General features: G+C 41.8%; 1 protein-coding gene across 1 annotated transcript; it reads right to left on the reverse strand.

Annotated features, from left to right (window-relative positions):
- Positions 1-5,686: 5,686 nt before the first annotated feature.
- On the reverse strand, positions 5,687-10,112 carry LOC117374781 (toll-like receptor 13). Its single transcript, XM_033970958.2, is given in 4 exon segments — positions 5,687-5,927; positions 6,590-6,707; positions 7,612-8,134; positions 8,136-10,112. Coding segments are annotated over 4 exon segments (2,859 nt in total).
- Positions 10,113-13,755: the final 3,643 nt, after the last annotated feature.

Consider the following 13,755-nt stretch of genomic DNA (forward strand, 5'->3'; position numbering starts at 1 on the left):
ACCACATGTGAACCAGTTTAAAGCCCCAGTATGGAACTTTCTGATGATGGAAAGTAAATTGCATGATTCCAAGGAGATAGAAAGTTAAAACCACTTCGGAACATTCTCCATGAGATACATCTGTTTAAGCCACACTGTGGAATATTATAGCACAACAACAACAAGTTTTCCACGGTTCAGGTTTTAGTAAGAGTCAAGTTTAGATGGATGCAACTATAGACTCTAACGAAGTGAACTAAGGTCACACTCACTCTGGGCCTTTAGAACCGGGCCGAGCTCAAGCACGAAGCGTCTATGGCCCACCTGCGCAACCAACGTGAGCCACGGCCCACTGAGTCCTACTGCATTACTCCTCTGTGAGTTTATAGATGTAACAACAGAGTGGAGCAGTGAGGAGAAGCTGTAAGACTTATGTCCTGACTGAAGCAGAGTGGGTTCTGTGTTTGTTTGGTTCATTCACTGTTTTCTTGTTTGAGTATCATCAGTGCATCTGTCTGGGCTCGTATATTACACTAAGTACTTTGGCTCACCTCCTCCAACCGGGCATGAAATGTGCTGCTCCTGGGCACAGTTACACTCACCCTGGACAAACACACTGCACTTTAGGGCCTAAACTGTCTGGTTCCAGTCAAATGAAGCTCATAGAGGCAGCAGTTATAGGGGCCAATTTTGAGCCCAGTTTCACATTTGGAAGTGAAGTTTCACAGCAGCCATCCTGGGTCAGGCCTCTGGAGCTCGTGCCCTCAGGGTCAGACCTCTGGAGCTCGTGCCCTCAGGGTCAGACCTCTGGAGCTCGTGGCCTCAGGGTCAGACCCTCAGAGGGGTGGTTCACTTTAGTGGGGACACTTGTGGCCCACAAGGATCTGCTCTAAATCAAACCTGTCCAAAACAAGTCTTATTATAACCACAGCTGGGACAAACTGACAGAAACAGGACTGCCAATCTGCTGCGCTGGCCATTCCGACCACATTCACACAACACATTCACACAACACATTCATACTGGACAAGGTGGGTGAAGTGTCTTGCCTAAGGACACAATGTCAGTAAGCAGTAGATTCACTGCCACCCAAGTCCTGCCTGGCCCTGCCAAGCCTCTGAGAGCAGATACTCTCAAGACAGTACGTCCAGTCTGCGGCTCAGTCTGCGGCTCAGTCTGCGGCTCAGTCTAAAAAGTCTTAATAGAAATGACTTATTCTTCAACTTACACTGCCTGGCCAAAAAAAAAAAAAAAAGTTGCCACCTGGATTTAATTAAGCAAATAGGTACCAGCCTCCTCCAGTTGGTCAGGTCTAGGTTCAGCAACAGTCAAAGAATGAGGTCAGCTGACACCTGAATATACTGAATGACCAGGTTATTCCATCTATGGATTTTTTTCTTCCCTGATGGCACAGGCATGTTCTAAGATGACAATGCCAGGATTCATCGGGCTCAAATTGTGAAAGAGGGAGCATAAGACATCATTTTCACACATGGATTGGAGCGGTCAGACTCTACCATCATCAATGCAAGAAAATTAATGCAACATTGGATGGAAATAAATCTTGTTACATTGCAGGAGTGAAATCGAAACAATGCCACAGCAAATGTGTGTCGTAATCAAAGCTAAAAGCGGTCTAACGGAATATTAGAGTGTGTGACTTTTTTTTGTGGCCAGGCAGTGTATTTTAGACTCACTGTTTTCCCCCTGTGTTCCCTCTGTTTTCCCTCTGTGTTCCCTCTGTTTTCCCTCTATGTGCCCTCTGTTTTCCCTCTGTTTTCCCTCTGTGTGCCCTCTGTTTTCCCTCTGTTTTCCCTCTGTGTGCCCTCTGTGTTGTGTTGGTGATGGTGGTTTATTACATAACAGGGAGATGGTTGTGTGCAGTACAGATATACTCCTCTCATCACTCCTCATGACCCTGGCACAATCTGTCCACCAGAGGAGCAGGCCCGCTGATGCCACTTGGGTCAGTGTGTGTGTTAAGACCAGGCCAATACACAGAGGGATTATGGGAAACACTGCAAAAACGTACACTTAGTTATTAGCAGATTTGACTTGAAAACTAAAATGGTCTACCAATGACACGGAAAGATAGCTGCTAACTGCCGTGTAAGCATGAGCGATGGGTTTCACTTGGAGCTGAACGCTGTGGGTGACGTCACTTCTTCACTCTCTGTGGCTCAGTCTGTGGCTCAGTCTGTGGCTCAGTCTGTGGCTCAGTCTGTGGCTCAGTCTGTGGCTCAGTCTGTGGCTCAGTCTCAGATCACTCTCAGGTCTCAGCACCATCTTTGATCCCGAGTCTGATTCTCAGGAGATCTCAGTTGTGTAACAGCAAAATGCCTCAGCTGCTCAAGTGACGTTTATATGAGACAGAGAGAGGGATGAGGAAGGAGGGGAGAAGAGAGAGAGAGGAGAGAGAAAGGAAGGAGAGAGGAGAGGTAGAGAGAGGGGGAAGGGGGGAATGGGTGGGAGAGAGCAAGAGAGGGAGAGAGGGGTGATGAGAGAGAGGAGAGAGAAAGACAGAGAAGAGGGGAGAGACGAAGAGAGGGTGAGAGCGGAAGAGGGAGGGAAACAGAGAGAGGTGTGGGGGGGAGACAGAGGGTGTGAGAGAGAGGAGATAGGGAGAGAAGTAGGGTGAGAAAGAGAGGAAAGAGTTTTAAGAGAAAAATAGGGAGAAAAAGAGAGAGAAGGAGGGAGACATGATTGAGATCAGGGGGAACTGAGAAAGAGAGAGACAGACAGAGGGAGAGAGGGACAGAGGGAGAGAGTAACAGAGGGACAGAGAGACAGAGGGACAGTGGGACAGAGAGACAGAGGGAGAGAGGGACAGAGAGACAGAAGGAGAGAGGAACAGAGATACAGGGGGACAGAGGGAGAGAGGGACAGAGGGAGAGAGGGACAGAGGGAGAGGGGGAGAGAGGGACAGAGAGACAGAGGGAGAGAGGGACAGAGGGAGAGGGGGAGAGAGGGACAGACAGACAGAGGGGAAAGAGCAGGGGAGGAACTGCAGGACAGATAGTTGAGCGATAGAGGGAGGGTGGTTGAGAGAAAGTGAGAGAGAAAGTGAGAGAAACAGGGATAGGGGAGAAAGAGTTGATAAAGGTCAAAGTTTACAGCCACTTCACTCTTTCAGATGAAGAAACATGATCGACTGCAGACTGTAACTCACATCATAATGAGGTTTATAACTGTTTACCAAAGTATTTCATAATTGACTTTTGATTTAATTTGTTGTCACTTTGACATGCTTGTCTTCATCAGTGGTCAAAGAAGTACTCAGTTTTGTTACTTAAAAAAAGTACAGATACCAGAGCTAAAAATACTCAAATGAAACTAAAAGTATCACATGAAAAAAATTACTTAAAGGGCCCATATTCCTCTATTCTCTGATCCGTTCTATTGTTTTTTCCTCATCACAAACAGACCTGGAGTTGTGTTTTTTTGTTTCATTCACACATGTTTAACACACAAACTCTGCATATTTAGGCTGAGTTCTTCTCTCAAACTGAAAACACTCTGTTCCACCTTGTGATGTCATTATGTGGTAATACAGGAAGTGCTCCATTGTGTTTTTAAACTCCATACACCTTCACTAGAATCATTTGGATCATTTTAGTCCAGGAATTATCAATCTCTACTGAACTAAAGTCAAAAGGAGCTGTTAAAACTACCACTTCATGACATCACAAGGTGGAACAGGGCGTTTTGAGCTTTGGAGATGTTACAGACTAATAATAAAGTGTTAATCAAACATGTGTGAATGAAACAAAACACAACTCCAGGTCTGTTTTTGAGGAGGAAACAGCATTAGAACATGGATTAAAGTTCATAAGAGTCCATTTTGCACAATACTGAACATTAAGTAAAATATAGATACTCAAATTGTATACTTCAGTACAGTACTTTACTACTTTGACTTGTTCTGTTCCCTCTCTGATCTGTATTTACTGTGTGTTCTTGTGTCTCATATCTGGTGGTGTTGAGAGACAGTTCCTTCGGTCGGTGCCAGTGGACAGTACAAACATGTGGACTTACATAACAGCCACAACAACAGCTGATTACCAAAACAGAGGGGCGCCCCCATGGCCCCGCCCCCACGGCCCCGGCAGGACGTCCAGAACGAGGCCAGAGAGGACAGTGGACCCCTGCCCAAGTGTGGACCACCACCAGCCAACAACGTGAGGGTCAGTGTGAACTACAGTGACCCAAGAACAGAGTGAACACAGCGGTCAAGCAAAGTACAGGGGTGGAAGAAGTAAAAGTACAGATAAATACCCAAGTAAAAGCAAAAGTATCACATGAAATAATCTACTTAAGTAAAAGTATTAAAGTACCTGTTTAAAAATGTGCCTAAAGAGTAAAAAGTAAAAGTATTTCTCACAGATTTTGAGTATTATGAAGCTTCAAATGTGGTGATTTTGATAAAGATTTGAGCTGAAATTTGTTCAACAGAAACAACTGAATCGATGTAGTGAAGTAAAAGTAAAAAGCGCACACTGTAAAATGTACTTAAGTAAAGTACAGATACCTCAAATGTATACTTCAGTACAGTACTTTACTACTACGTTCCACCTTTCTTCTGTATTTATTGCATGTTCTTTCTGTTTTTATTTCAAGGCTAAAAAGAACATGTCAGAGTTTATTTGATAGACTGTGATCTTTCTTTCTCTTTATTTATACAGAGGAACCCAATGAGCAAATGCAAGCAAATAAGTCAATTTAAAATATTAAAAACAGGAGAATGTGTGAGTTTAAAAGTTCATTACCAGATTATTATTATTATGAAATTATGATTGCAGCACCAGAGTCTCCAGTTCTTCATGTCCTCTAACTGTAGCAAAACAAAAACAGCCAAAAGATCTTTTCCAATCTCAGTTCTGGTGCAGCTTGTCTTTAGCCCATAGACTGTTTATATAAATGGACATAGCTAACCTGCTAGCCGCTGCTTTCCAAACAGGAAGTGGTCATGGGCGCACTTCTGCCTCCATCAACTCTGGCTCCAATTCACTTTCTATGTAAAACTTCCTATGTCAGCCTATGTTAGCTATGTCCATTTATAAAAACAGTCTATGAATTGAGGTCTGCCACTGTTGATTTTTTATGATTCTTGCATTGCATTGTGGTCTATATTACCCAGCCAGATGACCACTGATGCCCACTACTTTTCAAGGTGCATTGAGAGAAATTGAGCACTATTTTCTCACCAGCTGGACATTTGGGCACCACTGAAAATGGCGCGACCCTGTAGGGAACAGTGTGGACAGCCGTGCAGGTCAAATTACTTGTTTGGATTAAGTTGTGTTGATTTCATGACTGATGCTGATTATGCTGATGCTTAGGTGGTATTAAAGGGGATGTTGCCCTGTCTGCGTCTTTGCGTTCTGCTTGGCCGATTAAAAAAGTCACGCACTACTGCATTATAACAGATCCAAAAATAGTGTAATATGGATCTTTAACAAGTAGCTTCTAATGGGAAAACAGTCACACCATAACTGTAAATATCCAGGGTTAATATGGCTGAGGCAAAACATAATAGACAAAACGGAAAAAAAACGAAGCAGATGATGCCAACAACCAAGTTACAGGTCAGATCTGTGGAGAGGAGAACGTGCTCACAGTGAAAATGCTAAATCTAATTGAATAAATGCAATATAAGCTTAATACTACGGTTTGCTAGATTTCAGACGACATTACAACTGAAGCAGTCTCAGGACGATTGAGCGACAGTGAGGAGCAGCCTGTCTTCCTCCGCTGTACTTATGGACCTCAGGGCTTGCCGTAGTTTCTCCCAGAACAGAGGCTGCTGCTCGGAGGGGCGGGGCCATCTCAGGTAGGTCCTCTTCTTCAGGACCCTTTTCATGCGGTAATAAGGAGACAGGTGAGACGAGGGGATGTCCTCCAAAAACACCAGGATCAACACGTCCTCACGCTCATCGAACAGACGGAAACTACAGAAAAACACAGAAAAATATCACGTTGAAATTATTACTTTAGAATATGTACACATAATAAAACATGAATAAATACTTAAATCAGACCTGTTCTTTAAACTGTTCTGTTCTGTTCAGATCTTTTCTAGTCGTTTCTTCTCATTGAGCCTCATGTTTGAGTAATCTTTAATCAACTATTGTCAAGACGTCATTTTGTCCATCTGCCCCCGTTTAACCTCCAGCGGTACATGCCTACTGTGACGTATGCACTTCCTTCTCCAGTTTTATTCTACGTGTTTTTATCCTATGACTACATGATGCTGCTGAATCCTACGAGTATCACCAATTTTCTTAATCAGTGATACTCGTAGGATTCTGCAGCGTCACGTAGTCATTTTGGTACGAATGAAAAAATATGTGTTGCTTTAGTGTGATGAGCAGCTGTCCATAGGGGGCGCTGACAGCATGCAGCACTTTGTTGTGGTGACGTAAGCTCCTATTGGACACTGCAGTTTTCTAACATGGAAGTCAGCGGACTTTTATTAATTAATTTTAGATTCATTTTGTCATTTAAAATGTGTAACTTGTAACATATTGATCCACAGGTGTTCTGTGACTCAAAATGAGTTTCAGAACATGTATCCGTGGGTCATTATGCAGGTCCATGTACGGCGCAGTACCTGGCCAGTTGCATCTCTTTGGAGCACCACTCGCTCTGCAGATACCGTCGACTGATGACACAGATGGTTTTTCTGCTTCCATAAATGGCATCGGCGATGTTTTCCACAATCGGTTTTCCTGTAGATAGAAACTCGTAAAGTCACATTAAAGTTCACTACACAATGGGAATGTCCCACAAAATGACATTAAACTAATCTAAAACATGCATTTTCACTATAATTGGGATCGCCTCTCCACAGATCACAACGGTCAAATACTTCTCCCCATGAAGATCAGTACGTTTAATGCTGTACTGTGGAACATTCCAGGCAAAGCAATTGCATCGTGATGGAGACAAGCAGGTGGCGGACCCTTTATCAGAAAAGTTACATACTGTGCAAACAATCAAGATTTTAAAATAGTGTTAAAGTGGAAGCAAAGGAGAGGCTGAGGTTTTGTTGTTTGAGAATCAGGAAGTGTGTTGTTAGGATACTAGGTCTTAACTCAAAACTTCGCTGTGGCCTATGAAAGTGATGAAAAGTACTTATGAGGATTAGGATTCTAGGAATGTGTTATGTAAGTGAGGAATCAGTTTGGACCTCTGCAAATAGTAAAATGAAATAGGACTGCTCACTAGCGCCTCATAGTGGTCAGGTGTTGTCGCTGTGGCGTTTCTGTTCAGCTGATTTAAACAGGTTTTAGCATTGTCTTCCTACAGTCACACACATGGAACACTGTCCTGAAGAAGTCGGACTACAGATGGAGCTGTCATCCTGCCTCCACCGGTAGGAAGACAGCACCAAAACCATAGACTGTTTATATAAATGGAGCCAAATACTATGGGTGACACTGTCCACTTCTTTACACAGTCTATGGCTAAAACCTGTTTAAATCAGCTGATTGGACACGTCACACGAACATCACGTGACCACTCTGAGGCGCTATTGAGGAGTCCAAACTGTCAGGGATGAAAACAGACTAAATCTACTCAAATAATCAGTCAGAAGAGCAGGTGAACCTCATCAGACTGTGGTGTACGTACCTGGGAGGAAGTCGCGATGGTGCAGACAGAGCCTCCACCCTTGCTCCTTCTCAAGACGAGGCACCAGTTCTCTGTAAACCCAGGTTTCATCGTGGGTATTGTACGAGATAAAAGCATCGCACTGACTCTCTGCACGCTTCTGTCTGTTCTTGGAGTCAAACAGCCAGGCCAAGAAGATGTAGTACGCGTAGATGAGCTGAAATCTGCTAAAATGGTAGATGAAGGTAACCAGAAGGATTAGGATATTGGTACAAGCGGTGGAAATGAAACAGATGAAGCCCACATCCAAAATACAAGACTGGACATTGAGGTGTAGAAGCTTTTTGCCCATAGATTGCGGTGGGTAGTTGCATCTCAAATTGTCTGCATCTTCTACTTCCGTTTGGTTGTTGTCTTTTATCCATTGTACAAACCAGGAGTTGTCACAATCGCACGTGAACCTGTTAAACTGCAGGCCCAGCACTGAGAGACTTGGCAACGATCGCACAATGTCTTCATTTATGACAGAAAAGGCGTTTTTTTTTCGCTTCAAGCTCATGTAACTCTGTAAGGTTGGCATCAATCAGGAAGTGCAGGGAATGAGCGTGAATGTTATTTATTCTAAGATGCCTTAGTTTTCGTAACGGAGCGAACAGCTGAGGTGTAATATCTAGAAGTTCATTGGCACTGATATCCAGGGAAGTAAGATGAGGCGTGTACGTGAAGGAGTCATAGGGCAAAGATGCAATGAAGTTGGTATTGCAAGTAAAAGTTTTGAGGTTCGTCAGGCCCTGAAGGAGGTTTGAAGGGAACAGGCCTTTGCCCCTGGCCCGCTGCACTGAAAACATCAGCGTTTCTAAATTGGACAAGTTCATAAATAGTGGTACCTTCAAACGACTGGATTGGTACTTTATATGATTACTTGACAAATCCAGTCGTCTTAATTTCACCAATTTCCTCAAACAGTTGTTGCCTATTGATTCCTTTCTGAGATTATTCATTTGCAACTGCAGATACGTCAAACTTTTGAGACCACTGAAGCAGCTCTTGTCTAGAGTTTGGATCTGGTTTTCTGATAGTGACAGGTTCTGAAGTGAATACAAGCCCCTGAAGTCATGTTTACCAATTGCAGTGAGTTTATTGTGATTCAACAAGAGGCTTTTTAAACTGGGGAAGTTTTTCGTAAATGCACCCCCGAGTTTGGTTATTAAATTCCCCTGTAGTTTCAAAATTTCCAGCTTGGACAAAGTGACAAAAGAGCATTTATTTAGAGCTGTGAGGTTGTTCCACTGCAGATTCAGCTGCGTTAAATTCGTCAGCTGAGCAAAATCCTGACACTCCAGAGTTTTGATCAAGTTGAAGCTAAGATCAAGTTTCTGAAGTGAACGCAGATTTCGCGTTGCAAATGGGACACTTGGGAGCCTGTTACGTTTGATGCTCAGGACTTGTAACAGATGAAGAGCGTCAAAAGAGCCATTGTCGATGTTTTTAATTTTGTTTTCCTCCAGATCGATGCCAGTCACATTACGGCACTTTTGGAACAAAGATGAGCTGATGAACGTGAGTTTGTTGCTCTGCAGTTGAAGCTGTGACACAGTGGGGATGGAGCATGAAACACTGATGAGGAACCTAAGCTTATATTTCATGCAGTTTAGCTTCAAGAAAGTCAAGGAGGAGTTGAACGATGAAAATAATCTTGTCCATTCGCTGCCAGAGGAGAGTTGTACCCCAGTGAGCTCCAGAGAGGTCACATTCTCTAGCACAGTTTGCTTCTGCACGGCCCACGTCAGATTGAGTTTTCTTGATGGACTCCCAAGGTTCAGACTGGACAGCATGGGAAACACAGCAGCTGAAACCTCAAACGTCTCAAGTGGATTTTCAGACAAGTCTAAGTATGTAATGTCGATTGAGCTGTTTGTTAAATCGTTTGACTTGAAAGTTTTTATCCCATTTCCTCGAATCTGCAGGTTTTTCAGCTGTGGCGTGTGCTGTATGATGCCACAAAGGAGGCCAATGCTTTGCAGTTGGTTCTTGGACAGTTCCAGGATCTTGAGGCTGCTCAGTGATCTGAAGGCATTTGGAGCCACTGTTTGAATACGATTAAAACCCAGAAGTAACTCTGTGAGATTGAACAAACCGTCAAACACATCATCTTCAAGGTGCTCAATCTTATTTGTGTTCAGTATTAGCAGGTTTAGGGAGAGTAACTGAGAAAAGGTACCTTTGCCAATATATGAAATAGAGTTGTGTTTCAAGTTCAGTGTTGTTAAATTGGGGAAGTTTGTGAAGTTTAACACTTGTATTTTTCTAAATGCATTGAGGCTCAGGTCAATGCTTTTTACAGAAGGAGGGATGCCAGTGGGAATCTGGCTGAGTTTCTGTTTGGAGCAAAAGGCTTTGTTGTTATAAATGTAACAGTTCTTGACACTGTATGCTTTGGCAATGAGGACACAGTCACACAGGAGCAGAAGGATCATCAGCTCTCGGGTGGCAAATCTCAGATGTTTTGATTTAAGATCCATTTCTTGAGGAAGTGCCACTTCTCTGTCTGCAGGTAAGAGAAAGAGAGAAGTGAAAACTCTGCATATGGTCACCATAAAGAACACTGTATAAAGAAGTGGACTAAGTGAGTGTGACGTCACCCACAGCTTCAGGTCCAAATGAAGCTCATTGAGGTTAGAAGTCACAGCGGCCAATTTGGAGTTGAGTTCCATATTTGGAATTCTGACCATGATAGCAACCAAAGAGCCAATCAGGAGTGAGGCTGTTGAAGGTAACGCCCCTTGTTTCCCACATCACTGCTTTTGCAAGGGAGCCAGCAATTAGCAACGCTGTCAATCAAAACTGCTGCTAACGCTACCAGGAGCCACCTCGGTGCCTGATTTGCTTCTTATTAATGTTCATATCTTGATTTACAGACACAACAGTGAAATAAAAACCCCAGGATCATGTAGAGCGGGTTAATATGAACATTTAAGACCAAAATGATGAGTCTGACAGCAGCAGTTACAGAGAGAGGACACAGTTTTTCAGTGTGAATTAAATTGGAGCCAGAGCCACGGGTTAGCTATGTTCATTTATCTGTACAGTCTATGATAGTCACAGATGTTTCATTATGTATATTTTGGAGAGGCAAATAGACGTTTAAAGGTCCTATATTATGCAAAATTGACTCTTGTAGCTTTAATCCATGTTCTAATGCTGTTCCCTCCTCAAAAACAGACCTGGAGTTGTGTTTTGTTTCATTCACACATGTTTGAGTAACAATTTATTATTAGTCTGTCTACATCTCCAAAGCTCAAAATGCTCTGTTCCACCTTGTGATGTCATGAAGTGGTAGTTTTCAAGTTAACAGCTCCTTTTACCTTTAGTTCAGTAGAAATGGGCAATTCCAGGTCTGAAATGATCCAAATGATTCTAGTGAAGGTGTGTGGAGTTTAAAAACACAGTGGAGCACTTCCTGTATTACCACATGATGACATCACAAGGTGGAACAGAGTGTTTTCAGTTTGAGAGAAGAACTCAGTCTAAATATGCAGAGTTTGTGTGTTAAACATGTGTGAATGAAACAAAACACAACTCCAGGTCTGTTTGTGATGAGGAAACAACATTAGAACAGATCAGAGAGTAGAAAAATATAGGATCTTTAATTATAAAAATTTGAACTATGAACATGGAGCCATTTTAGAGCTGGTGATACTGTGGCCTCTTTTCACCTTAAAAGGTCAGTTGAAATTAAAACTCTTGAAAAAAATGTTTTCAATGTTTTGTGAGGAAGTGAGAACAAACACTTCCTTCTGCTTTAGAAAATGACACATCCAAACATAAAAATACTGTAACAACTGCTTCTCTGGAAATCTTCAAAGGTTCATAATATCTTTCCTCCTCTTTTCTTTTAGCATCCTTAAAGCCACACTCTGTAGTTTTTCTCGTGGAGGGTTTTGCAAACATGAAAATAGAGTAATGATTCTAGTAGAGTGGTTAGTATGTCACAAGAACAAGAAGGTTCAGTGTTTGACTCACAGTCCAGTTGAGTTTGACTATTTAGATTTGTGTTTCCATAGATAAAAAATAAAGACACATCTATGTAGTCATGGTTTTGTCTAAGAAAAAATCAATTTAAAGAAAGAATCGCCTACAGAATCAAAACATCTGTTAATGGGACTTTAAAGCTACCATCTGGAGTCAGAGTGACCGACCCGCCACTGTCGTATTCTCACATATCACCACTAGATGCTGTCTATGTTACTGCTGTCTGATAATGTACCAGATTTAGCCTGGCAGAAGAACAGAGAGCACAGATGAGTCTGAACAAAGCCCAGGTGAGTCTGAACAAAGCCCAGGTGAGGAGAGGAGGGAACAGGTTTCACATCTGCCATCTACTGGTAAAAAATATCAAATAAACTTACAGATATAGACACATACAGGACAAAACCACGAGCCACAAACCAATGTTGTCTACTCCATTTAATGTAGTGAAGAGTACATTGAGAAACAAAACAGTCCCTCCATAAGAGAATGTACCAACAGCGTCGAGAGAGCAGCTCAGGACCACAGTCTGCTGTACATCTCCATCTCAAAGACACTCACCACTCCTTTGAAGATAGTGAGGAAAAGAAATACTTTGAGAGGAAGTGTTAAAGAAGCTATTTTTGTTAGGAAAGACAATCCATCTTTGAACATCCTCAGACCTAAATCTAAACAAGGAAAACAATAGTGCTAGCCAGTATGCTAATAGCCAGTATGCTAATAGCCAGTATGCTAATAGGTTTGAGAGCACCCATTCGGGGTTTGAACGATTATGCAAAATATGACTCAGACAGTTAACACTTAGACCGAGTCCACAAACAGAAACTGTAAACAAACTGCACAGAGGTCAAAGTACACAGTCAATATGGCATCTGACTTAAAGCTCTTCATGTAACAGCATCACCAGAGCTTGAATAATGTAACATAATAATAATGTATATGATAGTGTATATAATTATATGTATAATAATGTTGATAATAAAGACAGTATAATGTGTGATAATGTTGCGTATTCAAGTCCCTCTGGCCTTGTGCATAAGACACATCTGCACAAAATACTTTTACTTTTTACTCTTTAAAAACAGAAAGTAAAAAGTAAAAGTATTTCTTACAGATTTTGAGTCTCATAAAGTTTCAAATGCCGTGATTTTAATAAAGATTTGAGATGAATTTTGTTCAACAAAAACAACTGAATCGATTTTTTTTTCATTTTGTTCAAATTCTGAATGTGTTAAAAATAAACCCTCAGCCTTTTCAGCAGGTCTCACACAATAATAAAAATACTTTTACTTTTCAGTCCAGTTCAAAAATCTAGTGGAAAAGTACAGATAGTGCTCTGAAATGTACTCAAGTACACACTGTAAATGTACTTAAGTAAAGTACAGATACCTCAAATGTATACTCAAGTACAGTACTTTACTACTTTTACTTCGTTATGTTCCACCTCTGCCCTTGTCCCACTTATTCAGAGAATGGCTCACGTTTTCACTGGTGTCATGAATTCAGCTAAACATTAAGATTTAAAATGAAAACTTTTTAGTGATATGAAGTTGGTGAACGAGTCGGCTCTTTTGAACGATTCCTTAATGTGAACTGTTGGAATTGGATCTCATGTTTGAAAAGAACTGAATCTCTTTCTTTCTGATTAGTTTGTTAGTATTAGTATCATTAGAGGTAGTTGTTGTAGTAGAGCCAGTCCTTTGAAAGGACACAAACAGATTCAAAAGATTAGGATCTGATAAAAGAGCCGAAAATCCTCTCAGTACAACTGATTCAAGACGTGAATGAAGCTGCAACTCACTGCTGCTGTTGAAGGCTAAACACAGTGAGTTTTGGTTTTGTCTGCAGCTCTACAGAAAATCTTCTCCTGCTCGTACTCACCTGGAGCTGGTTCCGTTGCAGTCTCTTCTTCTTCTTTCCTCGAATGCATTTAAAAAGTCAGTTGAATTTGAAACTCTTGTGTTTTGTGAGGAAGTGAGAACAAAAAGCTTCTCTCTGCTGAACACAAGCACAGCTCCAAATATAGAAAAACACCATAACAAAAGCTTCTCAAGAAATCTTGTGGACTTCCAGATATCTGCGGTTTGAAAGGTCTACTGTGTAACTTTTCTAGTGGGGTTCACAAAGATAAACTGT

Source organism: Periophthalmus magnuspinnatus, chromosome 8 (assembly GCF_009829125.3).
Source record: "Periophthalmus magnuspinnatus isolate fPerMag1 chromosome 8, fPerMag1.2.pri, whole genome shotgun sequence".
Taxonomy (NCBI): domain Eukaryota; kingdom Metazoa; phylum Chordata; class Actinopteri; order Gobiiformes; family Gobiidae; genus Periophthalmus; species Periophthalmus magnuspinnatus.